The following is a 23,533-nucleotide window of genomic DNA, read 5'->3' as shown; positions in this document are numbered from 1 at the left end:
CGGTAAATCATTTAAAAATAAAACTAAACAGCCACAGAGATGATACTCGTGATCACCGCGGGAGGGCAGTGGATAGTCAATAACTGGCCTTGAACAATAACATCATGACAAACACACAATATTTAGTGTAATTATTTAATGTTATACAGAGTATTTTTAGGGATTATTTTGTACACATAAAGGAAAAGAAGCACAATATCCCAGTAGTGTTTTCCTTTGTATTTCCCATATTCTGTTGACAAGAAAATGCTTGGGATTAACAATAAATCACTGCTGTTAAATCTAAGGTAAAAGGCAAAACAAAATGCTTGCCAGTTGTACAAAGGGATTACTGAAATTAAGAAGTATAAAAAGCAAAGTGCCAGGATGTACTACAGTCTGTACAACAAAAGACAAAATGTTACAATAAAAATAATAAGTGTGCAGTATATGGCATTGTGCAATTCATTACATTACAGTTATGGCAAATATCTGAAAGATAGTTAGACACTACAAATTATGGCAAAAACATGCTGGATAATCAGGAAAGGTCACAATAAAAGCTTATGAAGTACAACAAGTCATATATGAAACTACATCAACATACCACTTCAAACAGATAAGAAGTGATACGATTTCATGGCTAGGCAGCAACAACAAAGGCAGAAATATTCACGTCTATGGATAAAAGACACAGCTGACAGTCAAATAAAAAAATCAAGTCAATTGATTAAACTGTTTATAATTCCTATTGATGACTGACAACAACTGAGGTCTTTCCAACTGCTCCGTACAATATCAACCGACTAAACACAAGCACTGCAAGTATACTAAAAAAAATAATAATAATGATAATGGCGTCACAGAATACTGTTTCATTGTAGTATTTATATGTGTTTCAGTTTGTTATCTGACACAAAAACATATTTAGCAGCAAGTAAAAACCTTCTATAGGGAACAAATATTTCACAGTTTGTAATGACAGGTGCAAAATCCACTCAAAAATGAGATTATGAAAGTTAATAAAATTTTATGCAATTCTCAGAGCACAAGAAACCAGAGGGGAATAAATGATTGTGCAACAGATTAGAGTAAGTTTGCAATTCTTTTTTTTTTTTTTTTTTTTTGCCAACTTGATCAGACTTGGTAATCTCGAAAAACTGTATGTAAACATATTGTTACCATTTACTGATAACTTCCAATGACCGTGACACCTGTTGTCAACTTTATGGAATCTGTAACAAAATACCTGGTAAAACTTTTTACTCATGTAATACTGCTGGTGAACATTGATGTTTAATGAAAATGGATCCGAACGCCCAAACAGGAAGAGTCTGCCATTTCACCATAAAGAGGTCAAAATGGAAACTTACACCAATTCCTGGATGCATCAGGCAACATTTTACATCCTGTTGCACTGAAGACAATGTTCTCCATACTGGCAGCATCTAAAATGCTTGTTCCTGGAATGCCAAACTTAAGTTGACTAACTCCTTTGTACAGCTTTAAAAAGGCATGGGACTAGAAATGACGGGACTAAGAAGTGGCTTTATGCCATCTTAGAGGGATGGAGGCATCGGAGCTCGGCCATCTGCCCTCTACAGTCAATGGCTACTGAGTTACCATGGCCAGAAGGCTGAGCTCTCTCTAATTGAGGTTGCAGCAGGTCAAGTAACTGATGGTTTTACCCTCACCGGGCACTGGGGCAGTGTCATTGTTGTCAAGCTTGTTCTGCTTGGCCTCTCGAATGAGTTCGCAGGCCAGGTCGAGGAAAAGTTTTTCAACATTGTCGGACTCTTTGGCTGAGGTCTCCAAATAGAGCATGCTCTGAGCCTCAGCGAAGTCTTCAGCCCTCTGTCTGAGAACCTCTCTCTTCTCTGCCAGATCTATTTTATTACCTGGAAGACATAAAACAGTAATCTGTTGATGTACGCAGCATGTAAAGACGGGTTTCCATTAACCCTCGAATTGGACAAATTGAAATTGCGAGTAAAAATGGAAACACGCACATTTTGAAATAACTCTTAATTATCTATCACAAAAAAGTTTTTACGCTCGTATGGAGTGGTATTTCAGGTAATTCAAAGAAGCCATATTTCGCAAAACTGCAAGCAAAGCTATTTTTTTCGCTTTTAAAGGTCACATGATGAACAACAAAGCAATGTAATGCCTCATCAGTTTTGTGTATATAGCCTGGCATACATCGTACACACACCTGTGGACAGTGATTTTGCTAACACCAAACATCTCAGCCATTACCCTGTCCTCTGCACAGGTAGCCAGTTTATAAACACCTATGGCTATGTGCTTGTTGGTAGGAACTGGCTCCCTCGGGCATGATACAGCAGGCGCTACAAGAGGTGTTATTACATCGCATAACTCTTCAGAAGTTGAGCGAATCATTCAGAAGTTTTGAATCTACAGTTCTTCTGTGAAATCGTGGGCTATCACTTCCCCGAAGTCCCTCATATGTGGCTGCTACCATGTTTAATGGGCTCTCCTTTTCATTATCGCTCCATAACACGCCTACGTTGCCTTCGATTGGAAACAATGACAACTAGTCTGGTGGCTGCAATGGAAATAATGCTGCTAAAGTTTTGAACATCCATTACCATGCTTGTTGGAATGTTATTGCCAGAGAAGTCACATAACATCACTCAGTGGAAGCGCACTCATCTCGCAATTGTGTTTTGACATTTTGAAAATATCGCTGTAGTTCTGCGCAGATCTGTATTGGAAATCCGTCTTATGAATCTGACTTTTTGCATCACAACACAGATTGTCTTTCTTAACAGTGGTGTGGATGAGACAGATGGAAGTGCAGTGTATGTGTGTGCGTGTATACGTTGGATGGATGTAAGAAAAGACAGTGTGTAAGCTTTTTATTTCAGAAAAAAATTATTTCTTCAGTTAACAAAACTGGCTTTGACGTTTGCAAATCTATTCAGAAACTGCCTCTGACACTAGCTCAGCAATTCATGCTCACATTTATGTGGGCTCTGAATATCAGGCCAGTTTTGGTGCACACCATTATTCACTGCGTTCCCATAATTAACTATGAGCATAATGATAAAAGAGGTCCATCTGTTATTAATGTACAAAGTAAAGCTTCTTACCGACTAATATAGTCACCACCTGGTTGTTGGCATACTGCTCAATCTCCCTCAGCCACTCTGGAAGGCACCTGAAGGAGTCCTCACAGGTAATGTCGTACGTAAGAATGAGGGCGTTGGCACTACGGTAATAACTCTGAGTAATGGAGCGAAATCTCTCCTGTCCAGCTGTGTCCCATATCTGCAGCTGGAAAACATCACATCTAATATGAGCAACTTTCTATCCAAACTATTTAAACACAAAAAAGGCACCGGATCCAAAACATAAATACATTTACCTTAACCTTCTCCCCTTTGATTTCCACTGTTTTAATCATGAAATCCACTCCAATAGTTGCCCCTTGTCCAGGTGGGAAAAGGCCCTAAAAATATATATATGAAATATATAGTCTGATACTTCAACACTTAGTAATTCAGTGACTCCAAACTCATGAGCTCAAACTTATACAAACCTGAGTAAAGCGCCGGACAAGACATGTCTTCCCAACTCCAGCATTTCCTATCAGAACTATTTTGAACAGGTAGTCATAATCTTCCATGCTCATGCTAAACTGTGAAAAGCAAGGGAACACAAGAAAATGGTGATTAGTAAATGCATTAACATTAAATGACTGCATTTGGCTAAAGTAAACACGTGTCTGTAGCACATGCTACAGGCACAAATCGGAGAAGCCAGCTTGTGAAGATGCTGAGAAAACTACCTAACTGTTGTGTAAAGGCCAGCATGCCACAGCTGCCATTTGACCTGAATAATCTTCATTAAGACAAACCAGAGGAACTATGAGTTAAAAATTCCCTGGAATAGGATTGCACAAATACACTGAGGGCACTGCAAAAGTCAATGCAAAAGTCTTCTCAAGTCCCAATGTCATAAAGTGTTTACTTATGCTGTAATTAAATCTCCCTATCGCTGGTACTTGAATTACTTTGAGAAATGATAAAATATACATTTATCAAATTGTATTTGTCCTTGATTCCCCATCATTACGGACTAAAACACTTCAGACACTTTACACTTTGAGAACAACAATATATATAGGGACGCAGAGGAAATGTTTCGATTTATTCTATTCTTTCTATTTCACTTCCCCATCGTTTCCCCCATTTGACAGCATATGATATGTGAACAACGTGAAATTCCGAGTATTATTACAAAGCGCATTTTTAGGAGTCCATGCATCACTTCGGGGGGATAATGGAGCCACGGAGGCTCAAAACACTGTTGGAGAAATACTCTGCAAAAATAAACGCAGAGGTGTAGCTACTGGATTTCTGATCCTTCAGTCTGTGTCCTCGCGCAACACGGCGACATTTAGTGCAAAATGCATCCTAACAGCGGTAGCAACATATCATTTTAGTATTCCCTGCAGCACCGTTATACATCTGCTTAGATCTTAGATAACAACACGGAGAGTCGGGCCTATACTTGCATGAAAACTAAATATCTCGTTGTAAAAACAGAGAGAGCATATTTTAAAAGATCAAACTGTTGCTTACAGGACTGTGTGAATCACTGAATGCGAACCTGGACACAATGAACCACATTTTAAGGTTTAATTCAACTGAAATCGCTTGAATATACATTGTTCCCTGTGTCGCATTTCCTTCTTCGCCTTTTTATCTTGTTTTGTAATGCAAAGTGACACCGTAACATCCTGAACAGACTTAATCTAAGTTAATGTTACATTTCTTCCAAATAACGCTACATTTTCAGTCTTGATAGCCATTAGGGCGAAGCTAGCAGCAGTAGCAACTAGCGGCTACCGTGAGACTCTAGCCATTTTGTCACTATCTGCAGATGCAGGATTGAACATCTCAGTCAGACCTGTGAAGCGAGTCTAGAAATACTTTGCACTTACCAAAAACACGGGGATTTCCCCGGATTTATAACTACTTGGTATGCATAGGTCACCTCATCAAATAGGCAAAGCCACTGCTGGGCAGGGCATAATTCCTCTGGCTGTGTATCCTCAGCAGCTCAGTAGCAGCCTATCTGATAGAGGAGGAGAAGGAGGAGGAAGAGGAGGAGGAAGACTGCACTCAATGATGTCATCAGCGCACATGCAAAGTAACTCAGTACATCTACTCAAGTATTGCACGTTATGCTTTTATTCTACTGCATTTAATAAAGAATACAGTCTTTTAAATATCATGTTTTATTGGCTGTGCAGCCAAGCGTGACGTTGAAGGGTGCTCATTTAGGGATTGTTCTTTATTTATCAGAGGACAGAGTTGCTGGGTTGTGACTTAATTAATTTTTTTGTTTGCTTGTTTTTGTTTTTGCTTTTTTTACCCTCCCGAAAGCTACAGTAGTGAGTGACTGGCAGAAAATTCACGACCCTCCCTCCAACATTAATTAATTATTAGATTTTAAAAACATACCCTTTGATGTTTTAAGTTGAAAGTTCAAGATGGAATCCTGGAGTTAAAAAAAGCCTTGCTATTTTTTTATACGTCGTGCATGCTGGTTAGTTAATGCAATCAGATTGTTTTTGGCCAAGTTGTAAATGAGATGTAGGCTAGAATAAAGTGATTTTGATGAAATATTGCTATTTTAAGCTTAGATTTATTTTTGTTTGTTTTGTTTTTTTTTCTAATGGAAGCATTTGTCATAGGCTACATGAAGTGTCCAAGACCACCATAAATGTGAAAACCCTACAATAATTTCTGACATGCTTTTCTTTTTGACATGCTTCCACCTTTTTGCACCACCCCTCCCCCTCACAACTAACAGTCCCTTACTAATTGCCTGACCACATTAAATACAGAGCAAAAACTACGGACATGATGGTGCATGAGAAAGTGATTAAATGAAAGGGGAAAATCTTACCAAAGCTTTGCAGCTTCTGTAACGTTATTATTATAAATGTCGAAAGGACACAAAGCACAAAACACTAAGTTACATATAATTAATGTTAGCTATCCAAATAATTCCAGAAGACTACCGTTATCAATTTATAGGCTACATGCACATTTTCTTGTGATTTACTGTAAATGCATCTTAATGTAGTCTATTATATATATGATTTGCTCATTATTTTAGCTAAATGTTACGTTTATATTTTTTTTAAATTGCCCTCATATACCACTTTCAAAAAATGAGATCTTGACACATATCTTAAAACAAAAAAACATATAATAAAAACTAACCAAAACTATTAATTTATGCAAACCATACAACTTTCTAATTAATTAAGTAAACCCTTGTGTTTGTTCATACTTGTGTCTATTTTATCTATTTTTATATTTGTTTTATTTTATTTTATTTTATTTTTTTGTATCTTTTTGGTTTGTACCTGCATTCCTCATGAATTTCATTTTGGAATTTTGGCCACTACTCGCCACTTTATGTACAAATTTGACCACTAAATGCACTGTTTTCAAAACTGTTCATGAAAAGTTAAAAAAGTTACTTTCAGCCTCGTTTAATGGAACGTTCAATATCTGTGGACATGCTTTTTATTTTACGAGGAAATGTAATCGATTTATAAGTGTAATGCTTTTACATCTGGCGCGGCGTGCGTTGCTAGGAAACCGGATAGGCGGAACTGAAGCGCTTCTCACTTGATGTGCCCGGACATTTCATTCTGTTGCTCACCATGTCCTTGACTTCCTAAGGGAGGTGATAGCCGAGGAGTAAACGCAGGCAGCTGAGAGGTCACATAAATATCTGAATAAAAGGGGAAAATCCTCACCATGGGGCTCTTACCAGACGAGGCAAAGTCTCTCCCTCCTCCGGGAGTCGTCAACAGGAACTCTTTCTGGCTGTCCGGTGTAGGCTGGTGTTCCGCGATGCTTCATAATGCCATGAACCACAGGCCGCCGCTAAAATCAGGTTAGCATGTTTGTTAGCTGTCTGTCAGACTTTATTTGTCCGTGGACGTTCACTCTCCTCTCAAGTGTGTGCAACATTTAATCACAAAGCATAAAAATGAAGATGGTGCACTTAGCAAAGAGGCAACATGTTTATTATGGCATAGCAGTACCTTGTTATGACACCTTTATTGTGATAGTTTTAAGTGTGTGCTTACCCACCACATCCGGCCTCAAATGAAATCTATTAGCCGGTAAATAATAGCAAACTGATTTAAATTATTGATTGATTCATATACTATAACGTTAGACAGACGTCTGATTTCGTGTACTTGTGCTTTGTTTGTTTTGTTTTGTTTTGGGTTTTTTTTTTATTCCACTTCTTGATTTGACTTAATTTTAGTACCTGGTAATACTAATGACAATAGCATATATATATGTGATCTAGTTGATTTTAAAAGGGATTAAAATGATGAAATTCACTGTAAATTAAAATAAAAAATAAAATATGGTGGTATACAGTTATTAGCCTACATGTTTTCATACCATAGTTTTTGTTTTTCTTTTAATTAATGTCTTAAAGTCATGTACTAAGTGCTTGTCTTTTGGAAATGTGTTAATAAGGACTGAAGTGAAAATAAATAAGTTAATAAGCAAATTATATTTTTCACACTTATTTCTCCTTATTTTGAAAAATAGACTATAAGGTGTAAATCAGTGATTCCACATAAAGGCTTTTATTTGTGCTGTCATTGCCAAGCTCATGTAGTGTTGGCATGCTGTGTGCTAAGGACACAATTACCATCTGTCCTATTTTATTTTTCTTAGGTGTTCACCGACAAGTCCTATTGGCAACAATTGGTTGGTTCATTGGTTACCACCTTACAAAATATGAAAACTACACTTACGCCAGACTTGATCGGGATATGAACGAGTATATCAAACTGCACCCAGAGGAGTTTGCACCAAAGGGTAAGTAAAACAACAGAGGACACGAGAACCCAGAACCTACACAGCTGTCTTTACACTGCTTGGTGCACATTTCCTTATTATTTATGACTGGGGAGTGACACTGATAGTCTCACTTTCTGTTGGACATTATTGATTGGTTTTTGATGAAAATTTGTGGCATGGTAGTTGTCATGTGGATTTTCCTGAAACACAGGAGAACAATTGTTCAAAGAAGGACCTGCAGTGCAGTATGACTATATTTGCATATATTTTCTTATTCACCATGTTTTTATTACTTTGTGGCAGTATGGTCTGTTTTTCTCTGTTATATCATATTAACCCATAGTGATAACAGACCAGAATCTTAAAACATGGCGAGGATGAGGGTATGAAGCCCCCTGCTGTGAAGTTTGAGGCATACTTATAGCATTCGAAGTGCAGTGCGCAAGTTATCCTACAAATATTTAAAACATGTTGGCCCATTTATGTGTCTAATCAAGCTGTTTGTTTCTTTTATCTCACCAGAAAAAAAGACCTTTGCAGAGATTGTCGAGCCATTCCATCCTGTGCGCTAAATGCTGGCAGCTGGTGAGGCAGAAGAGAGAGAGAGAGAGAGAGAAAATACCTACAGAGTACCATCTGTCTTGAGTGGTCTTTTGTGAAATCTTTGTCATTTATTGTGTCAAATATAGTCATGTAAATAAAAAATTACCCAAAGTCAAACTTTTTCTGACTGAAATTTTACTTTTTGGTCAAAACAAGAAGCATGATGAGTCTGTGTGTTTGGGCATAAATCAAGCCGAGATTGCTGCTGCTCTGTTGTTTCATGACTGTTTAATCAATTAACCTTTGCCATATCCTTAAACCATAGTTCCCAAAGGACTATTACAGTAAGCAAATTAAGACATTGTCATTGATCAGTACTGACAATTCATGTTTATTCCAAATCCAAAAAGTTAGAAGTCAATGAATGTAAAGAGTGGAGCCATTTAGGATGTTCAGGTGACTTTCCTACATACACAGCTCTTTTTCAAACACCAGATATTTTGCTTTATGTCCATATACCTAATATGCTTTTAATTTGCCACTCCGATAATGTCCATATATTTCTCAGTGAGGCTCTGAGTCTTCTTGGTGAGGTCACTCATCACAGAAAACAGTCCCCTCATATGGAAGCAGAAGAGAGCTTCAGGGTTTGTGTCCAAGAGAGGCTCCAGGGTCTTGTTGAGCGCTGTGTTGTTCTTGACCTTGTGGGCATCCAGAAGACCCATGCTGCTCTCCACTGTGTTTCTTATGGCTTTGAGCATCAGATAGTTGCTGTACAGGTCTCTGCAGGACTCCTCTGCTGCTTCACATTCCCACATCTCATCAGAGGGCACATCTCGCAGCAGGCTCGGCAGGAGAATGGTTTGCTCCATGTCGCTAACAGCTGAGCTGTATCGTTTCAAAGCCAAGAGCAGGCTGTTTTTGTTGAATTTGGCTTCGGCAGACTGCATGGTTCCAGTTGGATGTGGTTGCCTGTTCCTGTGCTGTGGTGGCTGACAATAGGAAGCAGTGTGCAGCGCAAAGCCATGAGAGCAAATACTGCTGAATTTATAGGGTGAGCACAGGTGGGTAGATCAGGGCAGTTACGTAATTGTATCATCCGATACATGCAGGAACGCAGCGAGTGCTATGTGGAGTCAAACTCTTATCTTTATTTGATTTACACAATCTGTAATTTCTCCGAGGTCATAATAATGTCTGACCAGTGTGCAACAAAATGAACATCTGTCAAATCATTAACCATGCAGACCATTATGTCTAGAAAGAGCTAAGATGGTTTTGTATCACTTAACGTAAGTTAAAAAATGAGAGCTGAAAGATGTCAAATTTTGACCAAACAAAAAGAACTTTAGTGTTAAACCAAGGTCAGCTGTGTTTACATTTGCAGGTTATCTCAGAAGCTTGAACTCTGAGTTCTTCTGTTGTCTGTTTGCACACAATACTGCAAAGGCAAAGAAAAGTGAGATGGTTAGTCTTTAAAAAAAATTTAAGCTTATTTGTGATCTACATGTAATCATAAAAATGGAGAAAGGCTCCAGATGGGCCAGGGTACAAACATTTGTTTGTCGGTCTGGTTCCTCGCTAAAACTAAATGATGACTGATAATGACGTTTTTTCATGTGTGACAAGAGATCTGGTATTTTGTGCACAAATGGACATGAAAGCTCTGCAGACATTCTGTCCCTTGGCAGAGTTCTTCAAAAGAGGAGCCAAGTGAACACAAAAGACCAGTTAGCTGTCACTTTAAAAGACAAAGATTATTGTTTAGAATATCATAGCTGCTCCTTAGATAAGACTTAATTAAAGAACATGGAGAGGCGTGCACTATGTTTGAAAGTCTATTTTGGACAGCATGCATTGGCTTCCATTTGACATTTAAAATCAGTTTTTGAATTAAAATTGAATTCAACAGGTAAGAAAGTAATGATTTTTTATAAAACGGTATAAACTCCACATTTACAAACCCTGTAACTTTAGAGAATGGTCTGCTTTGGACTGAAAAACAGAGTCTGCGCACTAGACTTTGCTCTTATGAACATATATTTTAATTTAATTACCACCACGGTGGCATTATGATCTTAAGGCTCTTCATCAGAGCAGGCTGATACATACTCTGTGTACATACTCTGTTTTTTGTTTTTTGTCTTTTGTATGATTTCTTCTCCAGCACCTGATGTTCATTGTCCGGATGTGCATGGTATTGCATACCTTTTGTATTGTCTGCTTTGGACCATAACCAAAGTAATAAATGTTTGATTACTTACTATTCCTGCATTTTAATCTGGTGGGGAAAATAAAACCATGCACTGCTAATATGAAGTTTTTTGGGGGGGTTTTAAAAGAAAAGAACAAAAGGAAACAAATCACTTTAAACAAAGATTGTATTGATTTTTAAGGCCACATTGCAACCTTCATTATTGTAAAATATAGTAGCATTACATTTCATGCCTTTTTTTTTTTTTTACATTAACCCACTACATGGATATTCATCTACCATCTGTTTTTTATTCAAGCAACAGTGTAGCATTCATGCAGATCTTGCATGAGCAGTGACACAAAACAAAGGACTAACAATCTCAGTATTTTAGATGTTGACATATTAACAGTCTATAGGTTAGTACCTAAATGCTCTAACTGTCATCTGTAATATTATAGATGCTACAGGAAGTGCTTTTTGTAAAGAAGTTTTGTAAGACATTTACAGAGTTTGGCAGTTGTCTTATTTCTGGCTCAGTAAGCTCTTAATAAGGTAAATAAAGCGATTTATTGCTTTTCACCATCTACTTGAACCCTGATGGGAACATGAAAGTAGATGAGCCTCCCTTCACTGATAGTCTCCAAACACACCTCTTAAAATGTTTGAAAACTATCAAAACTGAAGTGCCACCAGTCAAGTGAGTCAAAATGTGAGAGCACAAGCAGAGGGAAGGGGACAAATCTTCTGCTTCCCTCAAGTGACATGCACAGAGAAATCATGTCTGCGTGGGACAGCTCAGTCAATTTATTCAGTTCAATCTGTGCAGTTTGAGAGAGGACTTGGCTTTCCTCCAGTCAAGCACAAGCACTCTTCCTTCAACACTGCTGCATTCTGAAAATCCTCCAAAAACAATCTCAGTTCTCCACATGATCCAGCTTGTCTGTTACCAATTCAGTTTACAGCTTTCCTCTGTTGACCTTTGAGAATTATTTCCAGGACGTTGGTAAGATCCATCATCTTAGTGAGCATATCCATGATGTCGGGATGATCCCTGGCTCCACTGATGAACTCCTCCAGCGTCAGCTCACCTGAGACAACAAATAGAAAAGATAAAAATTGCATCAACACATTTCAAATACGCTGTATGAGAATGGGAAATATTATTATTTTCCAGAACTATATGGTGACATCATTTCTAACCAAGAACACTGCTGTTATTTTCAGGGCTAATAAATTTTTGGTCCTGGATTGACAACAAAATAATCTTCACCTTCGCCTTTGACATCAATCTTCTCGTATATAAGCGTTACAATATCCTCTGGAGGAATGTCGTAACTTCTGGTGATATCTTGAATAGCCTGAAAAAAAGAGTTCTCACAGTTCACTGTTGGTTAAACTGACACTTGCAAAGGCCTATCACAAACAATTTGCCTTTCCTCATTCAGCTGCTGAATGGACAAACTAAATAGGAGACTTAAGTAAGTAATATGTACGATTAATAATATTTTAAAAATACAAATAGTACACAACACACACTACTACAACTACTACTGAATCTATAACAACTATACTCCCATGACATATAGCAGCCTGAACTACATGGCAAACTGAAATTAATTCCCCAGTAAAAAGGTCATGATTTGACTTTACAGATTTAATCTGTCAGTACCTACAGTTATTAATATAATGGTGACAAAGTGAAAAGGTCTCATGTATTCTGTAGGATTATAACTACATAACTTCTTTCGTGACTGAATGAGGTTACATACAGTAGGCATGACCACATTTAGACCTAGGATAAGAAGCCCCCTGGATTACATGTCACGTCTAGTTCATGGCCTATTTCTATTCCTTTAGAGTAAAGCTGTTAAGCTTTACCATTCAGGAAACTCTCAGCTGTTCAGTTCCTTGAATTTGTGAAACTCTATTTATGGGACATTCAAAGAAAATATACTGTACCTTGAATATGGTCTCCAGTTCCTCCTTGTCAATTTTCCCATTTCCATCTTGATCAAAGAGCTTGAAGTACCACTTCAGCTTCTGGTTAATTTCTCCTTTCAGTAATAAACTTATTGCTGCGATGTATTCCACAAAGTCTATGTAGCCATCCTGCAAGAGGACACAGGAGGGAAAATTCAGGGAAAGGACTACTGATCTGTGTGCTTGCACAAAAACCACCAAAAGACATTGTTCTGTAAGATTTTCAGTTGTACCATTAAACATTTTATTAGTCTATGCAATGGCTATACATTTCTGGGGAATCTATAGATTATAGTATACTGCTGCTCTAAAGGTAAATTTACAGTTTATGACAATTCGCTCTTTAGCTTTTTGAAAGAGGTCAGGACTCACAGAGTAGAGAAGAGTTTAACATCAAGTGATCCAGAGGATCTCTGCAATCTCTGAAAAATCCTTTTAAAATGTTTCATTGGTCATGCACAAATGTTAGACATAATGCAACAAGTCTTTAATTTTCTGCTGCAAAGGTATATTCTACAATACCAGAGAACTTATTTTATTTATACAGCAAGGTGCAGGAATTCAACAAGAAACTGTCTTGTCAGCTGGAATATTATTTCCTGACTAAGTAAATCACACAATCAATTTTCTTCTTTGCAAGAAGAAAACAGTATTGTCTTACCCCATCCATGTCAAAGGTAAAGAAGACCTGGTCCACATAGCTGCTGGCCTCTTCTGTCATACCGCTCATTTCAAGCATAGTCTTGAGCTCAAAGAGTGTTATGAGCCCTGATGGAGATTCCCTCATGAATTTGGTATACCAGTGGTGCATGTCCTCTTCCATGAGATCATCCAGGTTGGAGCTGTGGGCACCCATTATTCCTCCAGAGGTGTGATTTGGTCTAGAGTCCTGCCAAGAGCCAGTGGTGAGCTTGAGAGCGAGAGCGGACAGTGTTCACACATGTAGAGCACTGGCAACACTGATGAGGGCTGGCTGAAATCTCCTGCAACGACCACCTTAATCTTTAAGTCTTGGAACAGCCAAAAGAAGAGATAACCCTTTAATGGGATAACTGCAGAAGTCTTCTAAGAACGCTAGTACATTGCATGACAGAAGTGGGCTTAGTTACCAAGATTCAGGGAGATGGGACTCTAATGTGTAACAAGGAAAGCTCCCCCAGGTGAACTATTGACTCAGAGAAATGTAGGGTTTAATACAAGACTTTGGCATTGAGGTGGGGGAAAAACGTACTTTTCCTTTATCATTTTTTGCATATTCATTTCATATTTAATTCTCTTTTCTTTGTTTATAGTTTTAAAATTCCCTGTGAGGTATTATCATAACATTATTTTCTATAGTCACACAGTCACATTCACATCTTAATGCGTGCAATAATAAATTTACCCACAGAGCTGTACACCTTACTCTTTACTGTTGTCACACACCTCTGGGATTCCTCGGGACTTAAAGCAAGGGAATTCCTCTTGGAACCCACTCATCCTCTTTATAGACATGGGCAAACCAGGGGATTTCTTTCAGCTAAAAAACACACATTAAGCCTCTTACCAAATATTACATAAAAGTTATTATCTATGATAAATATGGACATACAAGTATGTCAATACAAGGAGAAACATGTACATGCATGCAGTTTTTTTTTTCAATTTCAAATGTTTAATTTTGTGCTTATTTGGGGCCTGTCCTTTCTAAGGTATTTTGTTACCCTATTTAATAAAATTTAAAAAAAAGAACCCACCTTCAAGCACACAATGAACATTACAATTTAAAGGAGCAAAAATGTTCATAATCTTGATGGCTCAAAGCAGTATTTAAAGCCTAATTTCTAACAATGAGAACTGGATACTGGGAGTGAAAGGGCTGCCACTGGTGCTCAGATAATTGAGGGTTGCTGCAAGAGAATGCATAACACTGCACACACTGGGATTTTGTGCTGGTTTACAATAATTTAACAATATATTTGGGACAAGAGTGATTCATAAGAACTAACTACAAGAAACAAGCTTTAATTGTAGGAAGATTGTCCAATAAAAGCATAATCTAAGCAAGTGGCACTTTACTTTTCTGGTATGTTCACAAATCAGTAACCATGTTAGCAAGAGCCAAGTCAGCAGTATTGTACTTAAGATATATTTTAGTATCTACAGTGATGAATTAAAAAAAAAAATGCATACGTAGAGGAATAGAAAAATGTATTTTTCCCTTTTCAGTGCATTTTCTTCTTGCTCATTGATTACATTTCAGATAGACTGCTTAGGTCTTCTGACTGTACCTACAATAAAATCAGATCTGTTGTGTTTGTGTGTGCATGGTGGATGGTTGTTAGCATTGTTCTTGTAATTTATGTACTATGATATAATTTGTTTCTGTATGCTCCTAAATGTAAATCAAACTGAGTTCACATGCAATGAGTTTTATATAAATAAAACGGACATGCCTTGACTACCATTTGCAAATCATTAAACCAATTTCCACCCTGTTCCAGCCTTAGCTCCCTCAACAGGGTCAAAGTAACTCAACATCTTGTGATATCAACACGACAGGAGACAATGGTTCATGGTTGTTTTTTTCTCTCAATGACAACCGAAAAAGGTATTATGCTTTTAAAAAAAACCCTTTGCTTTTGCCACTGACCCTTAAACAACAACAGCATTAAGGTTAATGAAAAATTTCTTAAAGAGACAGTTCACCCCAAAGTCAAAAATACACATTTTTACTCTTACCTGTAGTGCTTCTTATCAATCTAGGTTGGTTTAGTGTGAGTTGCAGAGTGTTGGCGATACCAGCTGTACAGATATTTGACTTTTTTAGATATAATGGAACTATATGGCACTCAGTCTGTGGTGCTCAAAGGGACAAAAAAAAAATTAAAACTCAACAGCAATGTCTCTTTCCAGAAATCATGACCCGGTTCCTCAAAATAATTCACAAACCTTGTTGTGAGCAGTTTCATGAACTATTTTCGTTATACCAAGCTACACCTAGCAACTGTGTTACTGTGCAGAGGAGACCTTGCATCTATTCATGAATGAGAGAGTTGTACTTTTGATTGTGTAAGGTGTAAACGTTGATGGTGTCCTCCTTGGCTGAGCTGTTATGTTAACTTGCTCAGTTATGCTAGGTGAGCTAGAAATAGATTCACACTTCCTTATGCACAGTGATTGATGGGTGTAGTAGCAAAGTGCCATCTCCGACACTCTGCAACTCACACCAAAGAAATCTAGACTGATAAAAAGCACAACAGATAAGAGTGAAAATAGTTTTTGGATTTGGGGCGAACCGTCCGTTACACTATATAACCATAAATTTAGTCAACTCATGCCTTATCATGGAAATCAGTTTCCCATGCTGCTTAAGCATTAAAGAGTATATTTTAGGAAGTTTGAGAAATATAAACACACTGAGTACAAACACAGCAGAATAGATAAATGCATGTTTAACCACCTCTGCTGACATGACTGACCTAAGCTTGGCCCTGCATGACCGGAGGACTGTGGGTACAATAGCGTAGTGGTGTTTAAGCCAACCAGGCTATTGGAGATCAGAGAGCTTATTATGGTAAATAGTCGATGGCCTTAGTCGATGAACAATTCTCAAAATAGGATTGAGGAGATGGACCATCAGTGACTACTACTACTATTAGCCTGTGAGGTAAACGCTGCTAAAATCCATGCTGCTGCCCAGTGCCATGGCAAATGATCTCTCACTGCTGCTGACAGATAAAGAGGTGTTTACTTTAATGGAACAGATACAGACACCTTCCCAATCCCTAAATACAGTGAAGAGCAGCTTAAGTCATTAAAGATGTCCACTCTGAATCAATACATCCAGTTAAACAGAAATGTGCGGGTTTGTTCTAGTTTATGTGAACATTTTCAAAGAGCAGGTTAAGTGATTTGGTGTTTTTTGTTTGTTTGTTTGTTTTTTTTTGCAGTAATTAGCTGTCGAAACCTCTTGGATCTCACTGGTGCACTTTAAACTTGACCTTTTGACCAGCATGTGACTGCCATGCAGCAAGGACGTTTAAGAGCTGCATGTGAAAATATTTTCCCAGACAGGAAGATGTGGCCTGGGGGGAAGCCTTCTATTTGATGAGGGCTTCCATCTGAATAATTTAATTAAAACCTGTGTTTAAGTATAAATTCTATGCCAACCCAATACACGTTTACACCATAGCAAGGTATTTTTTATTGCCGAGTGCCCTGTAAAAATTGTTTTACTATGAAGTTATCCTGTAACTGAATGCCTTTATAATTCTTACATATAAGCTTCACATGAAGTTTTCAGGTTCGAAAAATGCCTGTACATTTTTCTTTCTTTGAAATAACAGGCCTTAAACATTTTATCTTACATTACTATTTTAACTAAACCAGAAGCATCTGGTTTGGATCAGATGAGGTCATACCACCACAGTTCAAAACAACAACACAAAACCCTCATGTACATGGCAATTAGTGTCTTAGTTGGCTCAAGCTTCAGCTCTTTCCATGAAGACTTGTAATGAGTGCAACCAGCTAAAAGAGGGACTAATTAATAACCATCTGGTGGTGGTGAAGAATGAAAATTTGTGACCAGATCATTTGGCACAAACATTAATCACAGCTGTAATCTTATTAGAGGATAGACATGTTGACATGATCACTGCCAGGAAACAGGCTGCAGTCTAACACACTGACACAGTCCTAGCTGATAAACGTGATACACCAGCGGTGCTGTTGTATGCAACAACCTGCTTCTAACAACCTAAAGGGGGAATTGTCAATGGATGTTCGCTATTGTTAGCTCCAGAGTCGCAGGAAGCCACAAAGAAAAAAAAACAATAGGTAAAACAATCAGTTTGACATGCACTTCTACTGTTCAACCACATAGAATATTATAAATTCAGCAAGTTAATCCTTTGTGTATGTAGAATATGGAGATTTAGCCTATATGGGCATATATCACCTTCACTTACAAAATGATTGCACCAGTAGGCTTATTTTCCTGCATACAGTTCTCTTAAGGTCTCTAGGCAAATGTATAAAGAGCAATGCACAGCATTGGTTTGCTAATTATGTCGGGTGAAAGAAAATAATGGCACAAATTATGTCGGGTGAAAGAAAATAATGGCACAGATATGACAATATACACATTTGTAAAAAAAAAAAAAAACAAAAAACAAAAAAAAAACACTTCTTCAGCCACATCTTTTGTACAAATGTAATCACAGTAATTGTCAGGGAATTGATGTAAGTATTTACAGCACTGACATTTATACCAACATTTTAACTTTCAGTTAAACAAGGCACAGTCATACACAATAAAGTCTCAAATACAACATGGAAAAATTGTATTTCATATACTCAGCAAGGCCCTGATTTTTAAACCACTCGCTTTGACCACAGGCAGATGTCCCTTTTTAGCAAAGAGGTCCCGCACCGTTGATTGATTTTAATAAACTGTCTTAAAAGCCTATTTTACAAAGCACAGAATGAGATCATCCATATGACTTACAGCCATAGTTGGTTTGTGTGCCTGTGGCCGTTGAGGCTTCTGTGGCAAAGATGCATCATATGCAAAATGTCGACAGACCCGTGGGAGAATCACTTAAGTCTGACAAATCATATGATACAAGCAGCCACCTCACTCACAGCAGGGGGTTTAGTGTTAGCTGAGTGTCTCACTTAAATGGCAAAGAAAGCAGTTCTCCTTTCTGTTTGTGAACATTTGTCACTAGTGCCTTAAAAACATGTTCAGGGAATCTGGATCAATGTACATTTCCCCTGACTCATTTGGCTCTTGGTCGTATAGAAACTGTCTGAGCACATTGTACACCATCTCCTTGCTCAGAGTGAAGTTTCTCAGCTGATCTTCCTGCTCTTGAGGCATGAGAAATGTCAGCTGGTACTCAGCGATGACTGAGCCATTCCTGTTCGGAGAGTAAAACAGAAATTCTGAGGTTCAACTCATTCTTAATGTGAAATGCACAAACGACAAAAGGCTAAATCCAGTTTTCATAAAGCAGAGGTGGAAAAATGTAACTCATAAATAATGTAGTGTGATGTGTGTTTACCTAAAAGCATATATCTCAGCTCTGGAGAAGTATCGTCCCAGAGCAGGGGAGGATCTATAGAGGTCAGCCAGCTGGGTGGGGCAGGTTTACACATGCAGAGGCAAACAATGAGAGTAAGATGTTTTTGGCTGATACTAACCTACTTTCACTTTACTGTTAACTCTATTGTGCAGCTAGAGGCTTAAGAATTAAAAAGGGCTTTCAGCAACAGCATCCGTGGTTTTTGTTTTGTGAAGCTTTCGATATTGCTATCTCAGTTTAGAAGTTGTCTTTCACTTTTCAAATACTTTGTTGTATTATCTTATATTTTAGTCATCATATTTGTCTGTATATGTTTTTAACAAAAGAGCATTGGTGTTAATTGTAATGAAATGTGCTATACACTGTCCATAAATTGACTTTTCCTTGCCTTGGTAATATAACTATCCATCTCTACTCTGACAATTCAAAAAAGTAATTGCCTTACTGTACACAATGCTGCTGCATCTTTTCCTCAGCTGTTAAAAATTAACTCATTTTACTAAAAGCATCATATTTGTTCTTTATTCAAAATGTTAATATAGATACAGTTGCTGGGAGACAACTGATCCAATAGCAGAAGAAAGATTTCAATAGTTTCAATATTTGTTCCTATACTGTATACTGAGTTACAAATACAAACAATGAAAGGTGCAGTGTGTAGGATTTAGGGGCATCTATTGGTAAAAATTTAATAAAATACTCATTATTATATTTTCATCAGTTTATAACCCCCTGACAATAAGAATGGTTGTGTTTTTGTTGCCTTGGAATGAGTCATTTATACATACATAGGGAGCAGGTTTTTTTCCCAGGGAGTCCACAATGTTGATCTACAGCAGCCCAGAATGGTCAAATCAACCACTGGCTCTGGATAGTGCCATTGGCATTTTCACATTGGACACCATAGTTTTCCTACACGCTTCGTACACAAGAGAAGTTTCATTTCTGCAACCTCACAGCTAGATGCCACTTAATCCTACACACTGGACTTTTAAAGGAAAACTGTGTAGGATTTAGTGGGCTCTAGCAATAAGGATTGCAGATTGCAACTTCTTCCATGTGCCAAGCATGAGCTCTCAGTTAAGATTCCTTCATTGTTCAGGAGGTTTTTACAAAGAGCTGAATTATCTGCAGAGGTCTCTTCATTTAGACTAGATGATGAACACAAGTAGAACACAAAGAAAAAACCCCAAGAATTCTTATTTTCAGGTGATTATAAACTAAAAATAAGGTATTTATTATATCACATTCAAATTCTGCCAATAAATCCCCCTGAATCTTACACACTGGATGTTGAGAACATTATTTGAAATACAAGTCAGAACTGTTACAAACCTTTTCTTGAAGTTCAGCAGCAAGTGTTTGACTTTCATTGGAGGAGAAGGTAGAAAGCTCCTCTGTGAAGACCAGATGGGGCAGCTGGAAGCTGCCATTGAGGTACTGAGGAACTTTAAACAACGAACGGTCAAAGTTCTCATCCACATCCTCATGGATTGCTGCTCAGAGAGAAAATGGGTCAAGCCTCAAAGCTGAAAACATAACTGCTGTACTGAAATGGTATCATTATCATAAGCTTCTGAAATAGTCTACAGGCTCATTGCACAAAGTGTTGGTGTTTTGTTCTTGCACAAGAACTTATGCTGCATTCATGTCATGTTGGAAGGTCGTAGTTTCTGAGTTGGTTCTTCCGACTTTGTTGTGTTCATGTGCTTTAAAGTCATAAAGTGGGAACAAGCTACAAAGAAGATGGGTTGCATTTTAATGTTATGAGCGTTTTAACGAAGGTTGATAGCTATTTCCAGTTTATTCATATTTTTATATATTATTTTATTTTTTATATATTTTTATATGATATTTTTTATACATTTTACATATAATCAACGTTGCTTAACATGGACAACAGTTCATGTTAATACCATATTACTCTTTACATGTGATCAAGAATTGATATTTAATACATGAATTAATTAAAAAAAACATTGAATTTTGCTCTCCATGTTTGTGCATTTATGTCGTCAAGTCCGCAACTTGTTTTAAAAAAAAATGCTATCAGTGTTAGTATACTCATGTGGCATGCTTCATAATTAAAAGTTTGCTTGCTTGCTAATAGATACATATCCTAAAATGTGCAACTATTAAAAGTAAATGATAGCTACTAGGAACAAAATAACAAAATATAGAATTTCTTATTGTTAACTGTTGACACTGTTTCCAGGCTTTCCGCCATTTTTGCTGCCCTGAAACGTCATGCAAACTCAACAACACGTATCACCAAAATTTCCCAGTTTCCCATAATTACGACTTTGGAGGGCCACTCGTGCTTGTAACTTGTAAATACGATGTTTCCGAGGAAAATGTGAACGCAGCATTACACTTTGACCGTAAATTGTCTGTGACCTTGTAACATTTGTGCTCTAAAGTAAGATCAATTATCTTGTTACAGGTTAAAGAAACGTATGTTTTTGCCAGGATTCTTACATTATGTGCATGTATTCTATAATAAATGTAGCACCACCTAACACTCCCAAATGTACAAAACACGAATCATGAGAGCTTACCTGAGCACACAGCCAGTGATATCATAATCACAGCAAAGATGAGAAGGAAGATGAAGATGATGATCATCCATAGTCTGACTTTCAAGAAGACAATCTCATTCAGCTCTTTCTTCACCCTGCACACAGTGCTATCCTAAAAGCATAATGGAATTGCTTTGTCAACACAGAGCCACAGGTTACGGGAGTTCAAGTTTGATACTGAGATAGATGTTAAGGTGGACCATCACATCATCCTAATATGACACCATTAAAAAATAACACTAAGAGCATTTAAAAAATCCAAAGTTGAAATAAATTATTTATAGCCCCACTGTTATTTTAGTGTCTGGGGCATGGATGGGAAAATAACTCAGTTAGTTATCACACAATAACACAAAAGTTACACTTCCTTTATTCCAAGTGTTGAAGGAAATACCCCAGAAAACACATTTCTAACTTTTTTTTCCCACTTAAAGTCACCATACCTCCTGAGGATTGTAAGTATTTCCCAGATTCCCTTGAACTTCTGCTAAAGGGGCAGAGGGTGCCGTCTCCCCGTTACATCCTGCAGTCTGACAAACAGACACAACAGACATATTTCAATCTCAGCCATTTACTATAAATGCAATAAGTCCTTTGGGGCCTTTGTGTTTATTTATTCACTTTCAGGAATGCTGAGAGGAAGTGACTAACACAAATTGTTGACACAGAACCAAGAGCTCATTTTTTGTTCTTTACACATACATGTAAAATTCTTGCTAATCAGAACATGTGTTATTCTAATATCTTGAACAGACTACAACCTGAAAAAAAAGAAAAACATACAAAATGACAAAGGAGCCTCACCTGTACAGAAAGCAACCCACATGTCTCTGTTGCATCAGAGATCCTGTAGGCTGCACCATCTCCATTACTTGCTGGCACCTGGGAGCGGGCAAATATTGGTAATATTAGTATGGATTGCTAAGAACAGAAATGCGATTTTTTTTATTCAAAATGATGATGACATGTTATATAGAGCAGCCTCAAAAGATGAGTTAGATACCTAGGACAAAAGTAAATGTAGTATATAGGATACTTTAGGCTATATAGATGTAGATATGCTATGCTTCTCACTTTTTATTTTATTTTTAAGATATTATAAGACACTTATGTTCATATAATTATTGTTAAAGTTTCTTCTACCTCTATAACTATTATCATTATGATCATTATTAGGCTTACAATTACTCTTATTGGACTTGGACATGCCACTTAAACATAAACTCTCGGTTGCTTACCCCACAATTAATTTAATTTTAGTTTACCTGCGATGAAATATAAATATATAAATAAAATTACAATTGCCATTAACTCACACGTTCGTTTGACAAATGTGCTGCTCCGTCGTTCCCATTCGTCTTGATGGGTTGCAGCTCAATGTCCATGCTGGTTTGCTTCCCACTCCCAGTTTAATGGGAGCTGTGCTCTTAAGCCTTCCTGAACCCGGAAGTGCCTGTTAGTTCTTACTTTTTTTCTTACTGAAACCGCACGGTCCGCAGAGCCATAAACGTCCCAGTCGCGGATCAAAAGTGCAACAATTCCTCAAAAACAAGAGGTAGCGAGTTCATATTGCCAGAGCTGACAGCGCGTGGGAAAGTTATTTTTCCAGGCGAGTTTCTTCTTCACTGCGCGTCCTTTCCCACCCGGCCAGCCAGGCAGGTGAGCTCCGTCAAGTTTCGGTGCAGCTGACGCCTGAAGGCGTTGTCAAGAAAGAAATCGGGGAGGAAACTTAATCAGATATGACGCCTGGACGTGACACAACACTTTTCTGTGAAGCGACTGGGCGGCGATTCACAACCAGTTATGAAATTAAATATAAGGGAAACTGCGTGTCAACACTTACTCTTAAAACTACTGTGGGTAGGCTGTCTAAAGGTATTTGAAGTATGCACGTCACGTGATCGTTTCTCCCAGGTAAAGGCCTCGAGGATATCATGAATGTTGAATATTTGCTTAGCAAAATAATAGATGTGATGGTTCACATTTGACTAATAGCTTATTATTCCATAAGCCTCTTGGCTATTTGTCAAATTGTAAAAATTCTTTCGTCAGGCTGCCTCTGCTAAAGTGAAATCCCCTTTTCAACTCTTGTTTACATCAAGTTTATCTTTATCTTGCTAGTGGCTAATGGGGATCCAAAAAATAAAATAAAATAAATAAAAACCAACTACATTAAATATCACCTGCTGCAACACTATGAAACTGTTTAAAAGAATAATTAAAAAACATACACTCTCAAATTAGGTTTATTTTTGGAATAAATATCGTTTTTTTTTTTTGTTGGGTGTGTGTGTGTGTGTGTGT

General features: G+C 37.6%; 5 protein-coding genes across 5 annotated transcripts; 1 reads left to right on the top strand and 4 right to left on the bottom strand.

Moving 5' to 3' along the window:
- Positions 1-121: 121 nt before the first annotated feature.
- Positions 122-5,071, bottom strand: rab30 (RAB30, member RAS oncogene family). Its single transcript, XM_042487208.1, has 5 exons — positions 4,952-5,071; positions 3,545-3,643; positions 3,371-3,454; positions 3,096-3,279; positions 122-1,877 (listed from the first exon to the last, which is right to left on the bottom strand). Exons 2-5 carry the CDS (start codon positions 3,635-3,637, stop codon positions 1,627-1,629), a joined length of 612 nt encoding a protein of 203 aa, XP_042343142.1. The 5' UTR covers positions 3,638-3,643; positions 4,952-5,071; the 3' UTR covers positions 122-1,626.
- A 1,609-nt stretch (positions 5,072-6,680) lies between these two features.
- Positions 6,681-8,469, top strand: ndufc2 (NADH:ubiquinone oxidoreductase subunit C2). Its single transcript, XM_042486902.1, has 3 exons — positions 6,681-6,927; positions 7,734-7,877; positions 8,382-8,469. Exons 1-3 carry the CDS (start codon positions 6,789-6,791, stop codon positions 8,429-8,431), a joined length of 333 nt encoding a protein of 110 aa, XP_042342836.1. The 5' UTR covers positions 6,681-6,788; the 3' UTR covers positions 8,432-8,469.
- Positions 8,470-8,476: 7 nt separating this feature from the next.
- Positions 8,477-9,413, bottom strand: LOC121943377 (thyroid hormone responsive). The gene has a single exon (XM_042486901.1). It carries the CDS (start codon positions 9,350-9,352, stop codon positions 8,933-8,935), a length of 420 nt encoding a protein of 139 aa, XP_042342835.1. The 5' UTR covers positions 9,353-9,413; the 3' UTR covers positions 8,477-8,932.
- A 2,137-nt stretch (positions 9,414-11,550) lies between these two features.
- guca1c (guanylate cyclase activator 1C) lies at positions 11,551-13,450 on the bottom strand. Its single transcript, XM_042487346.1, has 4 exons — positions 13,241-13,450; positions 12,559-12,708; positions 11,870-11,957; positions 11,551-11,687 (listed from the first exon to the last, which is right to left on the bottom strand). Exons 1-4 carry the CDS (start codon positions 13,433-13,435, stop codon positions 11,551-11,553), a joined length of 570 nt encoding a protein of 189 aa, XP_042343280.1. The 5' UTR covers positions 13,436-13,450.
- Positions 13,451-17,778: 4,328 nt separating this feature from the next.
- LOC121943242 (TPA-induced transmembrane protein) lies at positions 17,779-22,945 on the bottom strand. The gene is made up of 7 exons (XM_042486722.1): positions 22,546-22,945; positions 22,034-22,111; positions 21,673-21,759; positions 21,209-21,341; positions 19,986-20,146; positions 18,630-18,700; positions 17,779-18,485 (listed from the first exon to the last, which is right to left on the bottom strand). The coding sequence occupies exons 1-7, from the start codon at positions 22,612-22,614 to the stop codon at positions 18,290-18,292; spliced, it is 795 nt and encodes a 264-aa protein (XP_042342656.1). The 5' UTR covers positions 22,615-22,945; the 3' UTR covers positions 17,779-18,289.
- Positions 22,946-23,533: the final 588 nt, after the last annotated feature.

This window comes from Plectropomus leopardus, chromosome 5, assembly GCF_008729295.1.
Source record: "Plectropomus leopardus isolate mb chromosome 5, YSFRI_Pleo_2.0, whole genome shotgun sequence".
Classification (NCBI taxonomy): Eukaryota; Metazoa; Chordata; class Actinopteri; order Perciformes; family Serranidae; genus Plectropomus; species Plectropomus leopardus.
This window is presented reverse-complemented; position numbering and strand designations above follow the sequence as displayed.

What these genes read in the sequence shown, in the direction of transcription:
- rab30 (XM_042487208.1), bottom strand. Translation starts at nt 3,637, where the DNA reads ATGAGCATGGAAGATTATGACTACCTGTTCAAAATAGTTCTGATAGGA. An exon ending in TTGTCCGGCGCTTTACTCAG is followed by an intron (nt 3,455 to 3,544) that starts GTTTGTATAAGT and finishes ATATATTTTTAG; the next exon opens with GGCCTTTTCCCACCTGGACA. An exon ending in TCAAAGGGGAGAAGGTTAAG is followed by an intron (nt 3,280 to 3,370) that starts GTAAATGTATTT and finishes GATGTTTTCCAG; the next exon opens with CTGCAGATATGGGACACAGC.
- ndufc2 (XM_042486902.1), top strand. Translation starts at nt 6,789, where the DNA reads ATGGGGCTCTTACCAGACGAGGCAAAGTCTCTCCCTCCTCCGGGAGTC. An exon ending in CAGGCCGCCGCTAAAATCAG is followed by an intron (nt 6,928 to 7,733) that starts GTTAGCATGTTT and finishes TATTTTTCTTAG; the next exon opens with GTGTTCACCGACAAGTCCTA. An exon ending in AGAGGAGTTTGCACCAAAGG is followed by an intron (nt 7,878 to 8,381) that starts GTAAGTAAAACA and finishes TTATCTCACCAG; the next exon opens with AAAAAAAGACCTTTGCAGAG.
- LOC121943242 (XM_042486722.1), bottom strand. Translation starts at nt 22,614, where the DNA reads ATGGACATTGAGCTGCAACCCATCAAGACGAATGGGAACGACGGAGCA. An exon ending in ATACTTACAATCCTCAGGAG is followed by an intron (nt 21,342 to 21,672) that starts GTATGGTGACTT and finishes TTATGCTTTTAG; the next exon opens with GATAGCACTGTGTGCAGGGT. An exon ending in GCTGAGATATATGCTTTTAG is followed by an intron (nt 18,486 to 18,629) that starts GTAAACACACAT and finishes CTCTCCGAACAG; the next exon opens with GAATGGCTCAGTCATCGCTG.
- LOC121943377 (XM_042486901.1), bottom strand. Translation starts at nt 9,352, where the DNA reads ATGCAGTCTGCCGAAGCCAAATTCAACAAAAACAGCCTGCTCTTGGCT.
- guca1c (XM_042487346.1), bottom strand. Translation starts at nt 13,435, where the DNA reads ATGGGTGCCCACAGCTCCAACCTGGATGATCTCATGGAAGAGGACATG. An exon ending in TTACCTTTGACATGGATGGG is followed by an intron (nt 12,709 to 13,240) that starts GTAAGACAATAC and finishes GTCCTCTTGCAG; the next exon opens with GATGGCTACATAGACTTTGT. An exon ending in AACTGGAGACCATATTCAAG is followed by an intron (nt 11,958 to 12,558) that starts GTACAGTATATT and finishes TCTTTTTTTCAG; the next exon opens with GCTATTCAAGATATCACCAG.